Here is a 14974-nt window from a genome sequence, read left to right on the forward strand (position 1 = left end):
TTCTCCTACAAAGGGAGACATCTTTGGAGTCTCAAGATCAACAAATACCAGTTGAGTCTAATTGAGTTTGAGATAATACATCTCCTTTTGGGAAACAAAAGAATTTGCATTTCTGAACAATTGATTCATTGGCCTCCAGATGACATGACTGTGTACTTTGATTTCCTTTTATTTTGATTAAGTGTGTATTTGCCCATTCTTTTGGTTTTTATCCAGGTCTTCCAGAATTTACATACCTCTAACCACCCCCATCCATGTGGATTGATCAATTGGGTTGGCTGGCAAGGATGTACAACTGGCAAAAGTGTCTGTCATAATCCCAGGCCCATCTTTTTTACATCTTTTACATTGGTTCTCCTTTAATCTGCTCCATACATTGGGTGTTCAACTGAAGCTTTGTTGTTGTTGTTGTTGTTGTTGTTAATTTTAGATTGAAAAATAGAGATAAGGTCTTACTATTTTGGCCAGGCTAATCTTGAACCCCTGGCCTCAAGTAATCCTTCTGCCTCGGCCTCCGAAAGTATTGGGATTACAGGAATGAGCCACCATGCCCAGCCAACTGAAATTTTTATTTGGTCCACAATTTCAACTCTGTTCCTCCTTATTAAACTTCCTAATTGACTGGATGTTGTGGCTTATGCATGCAATCCCAGCACTTTGAGAGGTTGAGGTGGGAGGATCACTTGAGCCCAGGAGTTCCAGACTGGCCTGGGCAATATAGTGAGACCCAATCTGTACAAAAAATAAAAAAAAATTAGCTGGGCTTGGTGGCATACACTTGTAGTTCTAGCTACCCGGGAGGCTGAGGCAGGAGGATCGTTTGAACCCAGGAGTTTGAGACGGCGGTGAGCTGGGATCTGTCTCTTTAAAAATAAATAAATACATAGATAAAATAAACTTGCAAATTTAGGGCTTTTAAGTGAACTAGAGCTAATCTAGTTTTATCCTTGGCTCTATTTGCAATCTTTAGCTTAAAGTATAACCTTCAATTCCCGTCTTTCAAAACTCAGTCTGATTTGTTGCTTTTGTTTGTCCACTGAAGTTGAGTCATCAGTTAGATTAAGCACTTTCCTTTTTCTTCTTGCACTAGACTCATGATGTTTTTGTTTTCCAGCACCTATGCTACTTAAAGTGTGACCCAAAGACGAGCAGTACAGGCCTCACATGGGCTTGTTAGAAATACAGATCCCAGGCCAAGTGTTACCTACTGAATCTGCAGTTTAATAAACACAAAATCCACAGCAGATTCGTATGTACCTCCATGTGTAGGACGCACCACTGGCTGAACATGTCTTTAGATTTTCTTATTAAAATTACATGGCTAGGATGCAAAGGGACACGTTTCCATGAAAAAAAAATTATGAAATTTTTTCTGACATTTTATTATGAAAATTACAAACATACAGCAAAATTAAAAGAGTTCTATAGTAAGCACCCATATGTCCTCTACCTAGAGTCTATTATTAGCTTTTTTTTTTTTTTTTGAGACGGAGTCTCGCTCTGTCGCCCAGGCTGGAGTGCAGTGGCCAGATCTCAGCTCACTGCAAGCTCCACCTCCCAGGTTTACGCCATTCTCCTGCCTCAGCCTCCCAAGTAACTGGGACTACAGGCGCCCACCACCTCGCCTGGCTAGTTTTTTGTATTGTTTTTACTAGAGACGGGGTTTCACTGTGTTAGCCAGGATGGTCTCGATCTCCTGACCTCGTGATCCGCCCGTCTCGGCCTCCCAAAGTGCTGGGATTACAGGCTTGAGCCACTGTGCCCGGCCTGTTATTAACTTTTTAAAACCATTTCCTTTTCCCCCAGATTAACTTCTGTTAAGAATTTTAGCTGGGCCTGGGTGTGGTGGCTCACACCTGTCATCCCAGCACTTAAGGAGGCCAAGGCGGGCAGATCCCTTGAAGTCAGGAGTTTGAGACCAGCCTGGCCAACATGGTGAAAGCCCATCTCTACCAAAAATACAAAAATGTGCTAGGATGTGTTGGTGGGCACCTGTAATCCCAGCTACCGGGAGGCTGAGGCATGAGAATTTCTTTTTTCTTTTTTTTGTTTTTTTTTTGAGATGGAGTTTTGTTCTTGTTGTCCAGGCTGGAGTTCAGTGGTGCGATCTCGGCTCACCACAATCTCCACCTCCTGGGTTCAAGCCATTCTCATGCCTCAGCCTCCCGAGTAGCTGGGATTACAGGCATGCGCCACCACACCCAGCTCATTTTATATTTTTAGTGGAGCTGGGGTTTCTCCATGTTGGTCAGACTGGTCTTGAACTCCCAACCTCAGGTGAGCCGCCCACCTTGGCCTCCCAAAGTGCTGAGATTACAAGTGTGAACCACCACTCCTGGCGAGAATTTCTTCAACCTGGGAGGCAGAGATTTCAGTGAGCCAAGATTGTGCCATTGCACTCCAGCCTGGGTGATAGAGTGAGACTCAGTCTCAAAAAAAAGAATTTTAGCTGGGCATGGTGGCACATGCCTATAATCCCAGCTATGTGGGAAGTTGAGGCAAGAGGATCACTGGAGCCAGGAGTTCAAGACTGGCCTAGGCAACATAGCAAGACCCTATCTCCAATTTTTTTTTTTTTTTTAAATGTAGAAACATTAGGTTATAGCATGACTATTACAAATAACCATGTCTTGGTAATAAGGGTCTCACCTCTCCTTCTAGAATTCTCAGTGGCATACTGGGATTTAGCAGCATTGGGGGCTGGTCCTGGTCCCACCCAGAGCACTGGGCCTCAATATCCTCATCTATACAGTGAGTGGGCTGGCAGAGATCATCTCTAATGTTACTTCCAACCCTGTCATTATAGGTCCGTTGCGAGTATTATTATCATCACTATTTTTCAGGTGGAGAAACAGATGAATCAGTTAAATATCTGAATAAAAACATCTGTTGGCATGGAAAAGTGATTATTTCCTAAGCTACTGAGTAAAACACAGCTGCACTGGCAGTTTTAACTCTGTTTTCTTGTCAATTTTTGTTCTTTCAGGAAACCTTACAGAAACACGAAGCCCTCAACCATCTGGAACTCAGAAACTTATTCGGGGCTGACTGTGGCTTCTAGAACATCCAGGTGTTCTGCAGATGCGAGAACTCATCCTGTAGTCACCAGATGGAGTCCCAGACAGATGTAAGGCCTGTGCTGTGGCTCTGCAGCCCTGAATACAGAAGAGTCACTTTCTTAGTGGCCAAAGAGCAGTTATTGACATTGATGTCTAATTATTGAACACAACCAGTTGTTTTACTGAGCTGCAGTGAGGAAACACTGACCATAGAAGATCAAGCCAAATTAGGGATTGCAAATTTCCTGATTCTTTTGAATTAGGATTCCAGATGGGGGCCTCATTTCTATAGCCCCCAACACTCCTATAGCCATTATCACCGCCATCACCGCTGCCACCAGCATCTTCTTGCAAACGCCACCCCTGCTCCCCAGAGACTCCCTGCTTTGAAAGTCAGCAGAAAGGAAGCTCTCAGAAAAGTCTCTAGTAGTGGCTGCCGTCGCTCCAGACAATCGGAATCCTGCCTTAACCACCATGGGCTGGCTTTTTCTAAAGGTTTTGTTGGCGGGAGTGAGTTTCTCAGGATTTCTTTATCCTCTTGTGGATTTTTGCATCAGTGGGAAAACAAGAGGCCGGAAGCCAAACTTTGTGATTATTTTGGCCGATGACATGGGGTGGGGTGACCTGGGCGCAAACTGGGCAGAAACAAAGGACACTGCCAACCTTGATAAGATGGCTTCGGAGGGAATGAGGTGAGTCTTGAGATGCCAGGCCAGCCTGTCTTTTGATGTCTTACTCCTGTTGTTGGGAGGGGAAGGGGGCCGTGCAAAGCACTTAAAGAGTCATTGATGGACCCATGCTGATTTAATTAATCTATTAATGAATTTGATTTGAAGCTAGCATAGCATCGTGAAGAAATCCCGCCATCTAGTACCCATCCATCTGTCTAATAACATTTATTATGTGTTAGGCGCTAGGAATACAGAGGTGAACGAGATAAAACATTTTTGCCCTCAAGTAATTCATTGTCTGGTAGAGGAGACAGGTTAAAAGGAAAGTAAGGGGCTGGATGCAGTGGCTCATGGCTGTAATCCCAGTGCTTGCGGAGGCTCAGGCAGGAGGTTCACCTGAGCCCATGATTTTGGGACCAGCTTGGGCAACCTGGCGAGATCCCACTCCTACAAAAAATAAAAGCAAGTTAGCCAGCGGTGGTGGCACACTCCTGTGATCCTAGCTAGTTGGGAGGCTGAAGTGGGAGGATCACTGGATCCCAGGAGTTCAAGGCTGCAGTGAGCTATCTATGATCGTGCCACTGCACTCCAGTGTAGGTGACAGAGTGAGACTCTCTCTCTTAAAAAATAAGTAAATAGACGGGGTGCAGTGGCTCACGCCTGTAATCCCAGCACTTTGGGAGGCCAAGGTGGGCGAATCTCCTGAGGTCAAGAGTTGGAGACTAGCCTGGCCAACATAGTGAAACTCCATCTCTACTAAAAATACAAAAATTAGCCAGGCACGGTGGCAGGCACCTGTGATCCCAGCTACTTGGGAGGCTGAGGCAGGAGAATCACTTGAACCTGGGAGGTGGAGGTTGCAGTGAGCTGAGATCGCGCCACTGCACTCCAGCTTGGGCAACAAGAGAAAGACTGTCTCAAAAAAAAAAAAAAAAAAAGGTAAATAAAGAAAGGGAAATAAGGGAAATAAGAATTATAAGCAGATAGCTTGTGAGCCCACTTCCCAGATTTTTTGTTGTTGTTGTTGAGAAGGAGTTTCACTCTTGTTGCCCAGGCTGGAGTGCAGTGGCACAATCTCAGCTCACTGCAACCTCCACCTCCTGGGTTCAAGTGATTCTCCTGCCTCAGCCTTCCAAGTAGCTGGGATCACAGGTGCATGCCTCCATACCTGGCTAATTTTGTATTTTTAGTAGAGATGGGATTTCTCCATGTTAGTTAGTCTGGTCTCGAACTCCTAACCTCAGGTGATCCGCCCACCTTGGCCTCCCAAAATGCTGGGATTACAGGCATGAGCCACCGCACCCAGCCCCAACATCCAGAGTATTTGGAGAACAGAGGCGAGGGTATGGAACCCAACCTGGGGTTTCAAGGGAGGAGATGGCCTTTGAAGAGCAGCAGAGAGTGTGTGAGGCGTGGGAGACATGACTCACTTATTTATGAGAGGCATGGCTTATGTTTAAGGCATACTAAATTCTAAGGGACTACAAAAGAGGAGCCTATGCATCTGATGAGTGGAAGTGTTTAGGAAACAGCTATTGCAGAGTTTTGTTAAAACGCCCAGCTCCTTTTCCCACTTAGATGGAGAACAAGCGTTAGAGCTTTCAGGCTTCAGGATTTTCTTCTTGGGCTAACGTTGATCTGATTGTCCAGCTTGGATCCTGTCTGCATTTGGCGAAACTCCTCCATGTGGTTTGGGGGGAATCATTTCAGCTCACCACTTAGGATGACGCATAGGGCATCTCCACAGAATTTTGGCCACTTGCATCCTAGAGCTTGATGCTTTTCCTGAGATACATGCCCTTGGTGGGTGGCGGTTTCTGCATCTGTTCTCACCCACTCCAATTCTTCCTCACCTCCATCAAGGTGAACTTTGTAAAAACACTCTTCTTCTTCCAGTCCTTCAAAGACATTTGTAGCCCTAAGGATAAAACTCAAACCCCATACCACTGGTGTTTGGCTGGGTGCGGTGGCTCACGCCTATAATGCCAACACTTTGGGAGGCCAAGGTGGGCACATCACTTGAGGACAGGAGTTCAAGACCAGCCTGGCCAACATGGTGAAACCCCATCTCTACTGAAAATACAAAAATTAACCGGATATGGTGGCGCACAGGAGAATCGCTTGAACCTGGGAGGTGGAGGTTGCAGTGAGCTGAGATTGCACTGCTGCACTCCAGCCTGGGCAACAGAGTGAGACTCTGTCTCAAAACAAGCAAACAAAACCAACAAAACCCCAAACTGGTTTCTTCACCGCCCCTTCTCTCTTGAGTGGTCTTTGGGCGAGCCCTCCCCTCATCTGTGTGATGGGTTCATCCTCGTGCACTCTCCACTTCCTCTGTTTAATTAGTTTCTAGTCACTACGTAGGTCTCAGTTGTACATGAGGGCCTCAGGAAAGCTTTCGTGGATGCCTTGGGTGTTCTGTGATGGTCCTTGCTGCTTTCCATGGTGGCTGTTCAATCATCTGACCACTACGTTGGGTTGAATAGCATGCTCCCTAAATTCATGTCCATCCAGAGCCTCAGAATGTGCCCTTATTTGGAAATAGGGTCTTTGCAAATGTTATGGGTTAAGGCTCTCGATGATCTCAGAATCGATTTAGGGTGGGTCCTAAATCCAGTGACGTTTCCTTATAAGAAGAGGAGAAGACACAGAGACACACAGAGAGATGGTGACGTGAAGATGGAGGCAGAGATTGGAGGCATGCCTCTACAAGGCAGGGACACCAATGACCATCGGCAACCACCAGAACCAGGAGAGAGACATGGAACAGATTCTCCCTCAGACCCTCCAGAAGGTACCAGCCCGGCTGACATCTTGATTTCATACTTTTAGCCTCCTATACTGTATTTATTTATTTATTTTTAAGACAGAGTCTAGCTCTGTTGCTCAGGTTGGAGTGCAGTGGTACGATCTTGGCTCACTGTAACCTCCACCTCCCAGGTTCAACCGATTCTCTAGCCTCAGCCTCCCGAGTAGCTGGGATTACAGGCATCTGCCACTGTGCCTGGCTAATTTTTGTATTTTTGTAGAGATGGGGTTTCACCATGTTGGCCAGGCTAGTCTCGAACCCCTGACCTCAAGTGATCCACTCGCCTTGGCCTCCCAAAGTGCTGGGATTACGGGTCTGAGCCACCACGTCTGGCCTGTACTGTTGTTTTAAGCCACATAGCTTGTGGTAATTTGTTATGGCAGCCACAGAAAACTTACACACCTCCCTCCTAGCTCTGGACTTCAGGAAGAAAAATGCCTCATCTATTCTTTCCTGCTTATATTCCTAGCATGTAGCACAGTACCTGGTACGTAGTGGACAATTAATATTTGTTTGTCAATAAATGGGCTCTAGGAGCTCAAGATGCCCTGGGATGTCACCCCAAATTTTGCAGATAAGAATATTTTTCTGGGGAGACAGTTCATCCATCCATTAGCATGTAGCAGATTCTCAAAAGGGCCTGGGTTGCCAAATGCTTAGGAACTTCTGCTTTCAGTGTCTAGCGGGTTAGTGAGGAAATGTTAGTCCCTTTATTTAAGCTGAGATTTTCGAAGCTTACACATTTTTTTTTTCTCGTGTGCTGTCTCTACTGTCACACTCTCATCCTGAGCAGAAAGGGCGACTCGGGTCAGAGGCCAAATGTGGTTCGTTGGGCTCTCCTTCTCCCCACCCCCTTATGAAAGTGTTTCTTTCCATCTGAGCCTCGTGACAGTGGCCAGGTGGATAGCCCTCTGGCCTGAGGTCGATGGCTTTTCATTCTTCTTTGTTGACAGGAAAGCCGGGCTTCCTGTGAGGCCATGAACTGATTCATCGCTGGTTTCTCCCTCTGCCTACTCACGGCCAGTGGGGAACCGTGACTTTCAGACACAAACTCTTATTGCCCAACGGGGTCTGGGGTGACTAGCTGGGACTGCACGCTGAAGCCACCACGCCCGGTTCTATTGGCTCCTTTTCGTTTGTGAATAAATGAATTTTCTAGGACTGCTGGAACAAATTACTCCAAACTGGACAGCTTAAAACATTACTTTGTCCTGGCCGGGTGCAGTGGCTCACACCTGTAATCCCAGCACTTTGAGAGGCCGAGGCGGGCGGATCATGAGGTCAGGAGATCGAGACCATCCTGGCTAACAAGGTGAAACGCCATCTCTGTGAAAAATCCAGAAATTATCTGGACGTATTGGTACGCGCGTGTAGTCCCAGCTACTTGGGAGGCTGAGGCAGGAGAATGGCATGAACCCAGGAAGTGGAGCTTGCAGTGAGCTGAGATGGTGCCACTGCACTCCAGCGGGGGGGACAGAGCGAGACTCCGTCTCAAAAAAACAAAAACAAAAACAAAAAAACATTAATTTGTCCTTTCACAGTTCGGAAAGCCAGAAGTCCAAAATCAAGGTTGCGACTGACGGCTCTGACAGAGAATCCATTCCTTGCCTCTCTCCTGGATTCTGGTGCCCGCTGGAATCCTTGGCATTCTGGGCTTGAGGACTCCTATCTCTGCCTCTGTTGTTACATGGTGTTCTTTCATGCCAGTGTCCAGACTCCCCTCCTCTAATAAAAATACCAGTCATTGGATTGAAGGCCCACCCTACTCCAGTATGACCTCATCTTAACTTGATGACATCTGCAAAGACTCTATTTCCAAATAAGGTCACATCACAGGTTCTGGATTGATATGAAATTGAGGGGAACACTATTCAGTCTGGTGCAATTATATTACATATCTTTTTTTTTTTTTTTTTTTTTTTTTTTGAGACACAGTTCCACTCTGTCGCCCAGGATGGAGTGCAGTGGTACAATCTTGGCTCACTGCAACCTCTGCCTCCTGGGTTCAAGTGATTCTCCTGCCTCAGCCTCCTGAGCAGCTGGGAGTACAGGCACCCGCCACCACGCTCGGCTGGTTTTTGTACTTTTAGTAGAGACGGAGTTTTGCCATGTTGGCCAAACTGGTCTCGAACTCCTGACCTCAAGTGATCCACCCTCCTTGGCCTCCCAAAGTGCTGGGATGACAAGCATGAGCCACGGTGCTGGGCCTACATATCTCTTTTTCCTCCGCTTCTAACGCAGTCTGTAATGTAGTAGGTGGTCAGTCAGTATCTGTTGCATTGAAGACTAAATGTCATGCTTAAGAGGGCAGGAGCCAGACAGTTTGAGCTCAGATCCCAGCTCTGCCACTTCCTATTTGTGAGCTGTGAGCTGGGCAAGCTGCATTGTCCTTTGGAGTTTTGTTTTCCTCTTCTGTAAGTGGGGACAGTGATAGCACCCCTACCTCACAGGATGTTGTGAGGGTTAAATTAAGTAATCCAGGCTGGGCACACTGGCTCGTGCCTATAATCCCAGCACTTTGGGAGGCTGAGGTAGGCGGATCACCTGAGGTCGGGAATTCGAGACCAGTTTGTTGGTCTCCTGACCAACATGGAGAAACCCCAACTCTATTAAAAATACAAAATTAGCCGGGCATGGTGGCACATGCCTGTAATCCCGGCTACTTGGGAGGCTGAGCCAGGAGAATCACTTGAACCCAGGAGGCAGAGGTTGCAGTGAGTCGACATCACGCCATTGTACTCCAGCCTGAGCAACAGAGCAAGACTGCATCTCAAAAAAAAAAAAAAAAAAGTCCATAAACCAGGTGTGGTGTGGCATGTGTGTGATCCCAGCTGCTCCAGAGGCTGAGGCAGGCGGATCCCTTGATGCCAGGAGTTCAAGGCTGCAGTGAGCTATGATCATGCCATTTTACTCTAGCCTGGGCTACAGAGTGTCTCATTAAAAAAAAAAAAAAAAAGTCATCTATGTAAGCAGTTAGCATAGAGCCTAGCATATGACGGATAGGGTTCTATGTTAGCTGTGGTTATTTTTGTTACTGTTACTAGAAATGTCCATATGTAATGTCAGTGTGAATTGGCTAATCTGGTGATAAAAGGTCCAATGACAAAACTTGGAAGGATGAGGTGGAGTTCCAGTGACAAATTCCTGGTGATCCCTATGCTGGCTGTGCACTGGGACCAACACCTTTATTTGAATCAACACAACAGCTGCAACAATCACTAACCCTTACCAAGCTCTTGCAAGGTGCCAGGCTCTAGGCATTACCCTGGTTAATTCTTGGTACCACCCTACTTTTTCTCTTATATCTCAGATGAGGAAATTGAGGTTAAGTAACACGCCCAGAGTTGGTGAGTGGCCAAGCCAGCATTCAAACTCAGATTTCCTCATTCTAGAGCCTTATTCTTTCAGGACTGGGCAGAATTGGGTAATTAGCAAAGAGAATCCATCAAGATTTGGCCAGCTTTGCCGTGTGGCTGTCAAAGAGGAGGAGGCCAGGCGTGGTGATTCATACCTGTAATTCCAGTACTTTGGGAGAGCGAGGTGGAAGGATTGCCTGAGCTCAGGAGTTGGAGAGCAGCCTGGGCAATATAGCAAGACTTCATCTCTACAAAAAAAATCAGTAAATTAGCTGGGCATGGTCTGACCTACTCTGGAGGCTGAGTTGGAAGGATCGCTTGAGCCCAGGAGATTGAGGCCACAGTGAGCTATGATCGCGTCACTGCACTCCAGCCTGGGTGACAGAGTGAAACCCTGTCTCAAAAAAAAAAAAAAGATTGGAATCTCATCATTTTTTTGCTAATAAGGTGCTAATAAGGATTTTTGTGCTGTCCAAGCATAAGAGGCAACCTGAGAAATGGGATTGTATTTTATTTATTTATGTATTTATGTATATATGTGTTTGTTTATTTTGAGACGAAGTCTTGCTCTGTCGCCTAGGCTAGAGTACAGTGCTGCGATCTTGGCTCATTGCAACCTCTGCCTCCTGGGTTCAAGTGATTCTCCTGCCTTAGCCTCTCGAGTAGCTGGGACTACAAGTTTGTGCCACCATACCTGGCTAATTTTTGTATTTTTAGCAGAGACAGCATTTCACCATGTTGGCTAGGCTGGTCTCGACCTCAGGTGATCCATCTGCCTCAGCCTCCCAAAGTGCTGGGATTACAGGCGTGAGCCACTGCACCCGGCCAGAAATGGGATTTAGATGTCAGTCATCAAAATGATTGATGTAACCATTGTTCAGGAGGCTCACCCAGCTGGGGATGTGTGATGGCTGCAGTTTCAGGCACCTGTGATCTTATCCTGCCCACTCCAGCTTCATCTCCAACCCTCTCCTCATGTTCCTCACATTGCACTTGTTTCTGTTCCTTGAACATAGGCTTTTCCCTGCCTCAGGGGCTTTGCACTGGCTGTTACCCCTTATTGGCAAGCTCTCTCCTCAGGCTTCAAGCTGCTGATCCCTTCTCATCCTTCTGGCCTCTACTCAAATACCATCTCCTCAGAGAGGCCTTTCCTGACCACTCTCTCCAACATTGCCTTCTTTTCCCATGCATGTCTCCTACCCATTCTCCTGTTCTGTATCATGACCTGTATCACTGTTCAAATGATCTTCTTTGTTTACTTCTTTATTGCCTGCCTCTCCCACTGGAATATCACCTCCTTATCTGTCTTATTTATGTCTTCAGTGGCTAAAACAATGCCTGGCACATGGTAGGTGCTCAAACAATAATTGTTCACGTACTTGGACTCCTGGATCTAAACTTCTAGGTGTGCACACATGGGCTAACCCAAGCATGAGAGCTGGAACTAGACTGCCTGGGTCTGTTACATGCTAGCTCTGGGACGCTGGGCTAGTTACTAAACCTTGCTGGGCCTTAGTTTGCTCATCTCTGCAATGGGAAAATAATAGCACCTACATCACAGGACTATTGTGAGGAGGAAATAAGGTCATATAAGGCAGCAAAAGGGTCCCTGGCATGTATTGGTGCTTGATGGGTGCTAGCACTTAATGATTCCCTATGACACCGGCCCTGCTCCCATGTTCATCGTGCCCTCCTCTGGCTGGAGGGTGAGGCCTGTTTTCTCAGCTTCTGTTCCAAAAGCACCTGGCTCTGTCTATTCCCAGACTCTACCCCTTCCCCAGGCTGAGCTGTAGGACTTAGAATCTGCTTGTTTCTTCTCATTCCTAGACCAAATCCCCAAGTCAACAGCTAAAGGTCTCAGTAATATTTCCCTTTTAGTTTGTGGCCAGCGCATGCTATTCGTTTTTTGTTTGTTTTCAGCCTGGCTACAGGAGATGTGATTTGCCCATTTTGTGCACAGAAAGAGCACCATCCATACCACAATTATGATGTCATTATTTGTTAAAGGAAAAAAGGAATGTTTGGGGGAAGAAAAGCAGAATCTTTCAGTGCCTTCGTATTTTGGTATCCCTTTTCAGACTTCTAAACTCCATCTACGTGGAGATAAAATAGGGATGATGGCCTAAAATCCCACAGGCTTAAGCCTATTTAGAGTAGCCCAGGTCAAAGAGCATTCATGTCACCATATCCCTTAGGGAGAAACTGAGGCCGAGAGACGTGAAGCGTTTTTACTATTATAATCAGCTCTCTGCCATGCGTGGGTAGATTATCTCGTTTGTGGGTTTGCTAGCTTAGAGATTGGCTACATGAAAAATAATGATGAACTTTTTTTTTTATTTGTATGTGAAAAACCCAAAGCTACCGCGAATGAGCAGACATCTCTTTATCAGAGGGCGTTGTTGTTCGGGGCTCCCCAGTGTTCAGAGATTGCTCGTGTATGCACCGCAAGGCCCAGGTCCCCTTGCACATGTCAGTAGGTTAAGCAGCCAACCTATTTTGCCCTTGACTTTGTGGGATGTCATTTTGCCAATGTCCTTTGCAGATCTGAGCTGGGCTATGCTGTTGGACACTTATCAGTTTAAAAATGATAAGATAGCCAGAAGATAACTGAAGTGAAATTTAAGTGAAAATGTCAGGGACTTAGTAATCAACTAAAACTTAAAAATTTTAAGCAATTGGCCAGGCACAGCGGTTTACACTTGTAATCCTAGCACTTTGGGAGGCCAAGGCTGGCGGATCACCTGAGATCAGGAGTTCAAGACCAGCCTGGCCAATGTGGTGAAACCCCGTCTCTACTAAAAATACAAAAATTAGCCAGGCATGGTGGCGGGTGCCTGTAATCCCAGCTACTCGGGAGGCTGAAGCAAGAGAATCTCTTGAACCGGGGAGGTGGAGGTTGCAGTGAGCTGAGATTGTGCCTTTGCACTCCAACCTGGGTGACAAGAGCGAGACTCTGTCTCAGGAAAAAAAAAAGGCAATTAAAACGGGAGATGAAAAGCAACTTGTATTACAATAGGGGACAGAGGGATGAATTGCTCATGGTTTAAAAAAGAGAAGAGGACAAACGCATTCTGTTGGCATCTTTTTCAGCTCTTCATGCGGTCTGAAAATATTTAAGATAACTCAGAGCTCAGTGAATAACCCTGATGATACAACAGTAGTTTGGTTCTTGCTGGCAGCACATCTCAGACCCAGGGAAAGCCAGTGCTGCTTTCACCTGTGATGAACAAGCGACGCTATTTCTTGAAAATTCTCAGGCTGGGAAGTACTTTGCATATGACTCCTGGCAGGTGGCTGGATTCAGGCAATGGCCTAGGATTTCTGAATGAGGATTTGAGCTCCCGGGCAATAATGACTCACAGGTCTCTTGGGAGAGAGAAGGAGGATGCCCAGTGATCGTGAGAGAGAGGTGGTCACAGGCAGTGGAGCCCAGGTACTTCCCACTTGCTTGAACTGTCTGCTAGGCTGACTCAGAGGTGCAGGTGACGGCACGCTGTAATCGTGTTACTTACGTACGTTGATTTGCAGTATGTTAACTTTGCACCTTGATCTCGTTTCTTCTCTGCTTTCCCCCTTCTCTACCCCTGGTTTAATTTTGAGTCAAGTCAATGCTGCTGCTGCTAGGAGTTACAGGCAGTGGCTTAGCTAGGAATCAAAGATCAATATTCGCCACAGGAAGGTCAGGGGCTCCCAGGGACTTGAGGCTGTTTCTAAAACGGGCCTCAGTGAGCAATGAATTGAGCTGTCAGTTTAGTTGAGCACTTGGCTTGATTTGTGTTCTCAGAATTGGCTTTTTACAAGAGTTCATGCACCCTGTTACCTCTCCGACCTCTTTTTCTTAGCCACCCTGCTGCCTGGGGGATTTGGCAGTAACCTAATGGAGGATGCAAACCAGGTCGGCAGTCACACTGCAGGGGATTGCGATGAGGTCTTGATGTCTGTTGGACAGTATGGGGACGAGGGCAGAAAGGACGTTCTGAACAAGACCAATGTTAGAGAGAGAAGGACCCTTCCTCTTTCAGGTAATTCCTTTTCAGCTGTATTCCTATCCCTGACAGTAACTCAGATTCGGGGTTGGGAGGACCCTCACTGGGGAGAAATCCTCTTGTCCTGTGACCTTCACCATTATCCCTGAGATGCCAGCTTTGGGAGGTCCCATCCTGCCTTCTCTTTGTAAGCTCTCGGCATGGTGGGACAGGCGACTTTATATTTTTGCCCTTGGGTAAATAGGTCAAATAGACATCAAAATCATGTCATGCCCACCTTTCAGCTGGGGCCAGGTAAGTGCTGAACAAAAGGGACTTCAGGTTTTTACCTCATGGCTCTGTTTAATAGATGGGGACAGGCAGGAACACAATGACCTAGATGGTAGCCAATCTTAGAGAAAAGAAAAGGAGCTGAAATATTAACCAGTGGGGCCTTGGTGCCAGCCTGCTTAACCAACTGCGAGTTCAAAGTAGCCTGTCCAATTGCTATTAATAGTTCCTCTTTTAAGCCTCCCAAATACAGTCATTCAGCAGTGAATCTCTACGAAGAGGAGGACATGAGATAAATGCTGGGAGACCCTAGCCAGCTCTGCCCTTAAGGGACCGATAGCCTGATGGCAAATAAAGACAAGAAAACCAGCCTTTAGAATGCAGGCGGGTAGTGTGCTGTTGAGAGTGGGGACTCCTGCCATATCTCCTACTTCTGTGCTTTTATAACCTGAGATGGATGCATCTGAATTGACAACTTAGGGGATAGAACTAGCATATCACTTATAGATGGGTCTCAGTCAAGAAAGAGAAAGGCCCCTTGCTGGGCTTCTCACCCTTTAGGTGATAAAGCTTGCAGTGAGGAATCCTGTTAAAGATAGTGCCACGGCCGGGTGCAGTGGCTGATGCCTATAATCCTGACACTTTGGGAGGCCGAGGGGGGCAGATTGCCTAGGCCCAGGAGTTTGAGACCAGCCTGAGCAACATGGTGAAATCCCATCTCTACTAAAATACAGAAGAAATTAGTTGGGCGTGGTGGCGTGTGCCTGTAGTTGCAGCTACTCGGGAGGCTGAGGCAGGAGAATCGCTTAGAACCCTGGAGTCG

The 14974-nt window shown here is 46.7% G+C and overlaps 1 protein-coding gene across 9 annotated transcripts in view; it reads left to right on the top strand.

The window, feature by feature from the left end:
- Positions 1 to 14974, top strand: part of ARSG (arylsulfatase G) — a 117831-nt gene that overhangs the window by 13509 nt on the left and 89348 nt on the right. For 8 of the 9 annotated variants that reach the window (XR_002731578.1, XR_002731579.1, XR_002731580.1 and 5 more), the window contains one exon: positions 2987 to 3751. Coding sequence is in view for 6 of the 9 variants with exons in the window: in XM_023211968.2 (XP_023067736.1) it covers positions 3534 to 3751 (218 nt within the window). In the remaining 3 variants the exon portion in view is untranslated. Of the gene's footprint in view, positions 1 to 2622; positions 3752 to 14974 lie in introns of those variants that run through there. The other variant, XM_023211971.2, reaches the window with a different exon arrangement.

This window comes from Piliocolobus tephrosceles, chromosome 16, assembly GCF_002776525.5.
Source record: "Piliocolobus tephrosceles isolate RC106 chromosome 16, ASM277652v3, whole genome shotgun sequence".
Taxonomy (NCBI): domain Eukaryota; kingdom Metazoa; phylum Chordata; class Mammalia; order Primates; family Cercopithecidae; genus Piliocolobus; species Piliocolobus tephrosceles.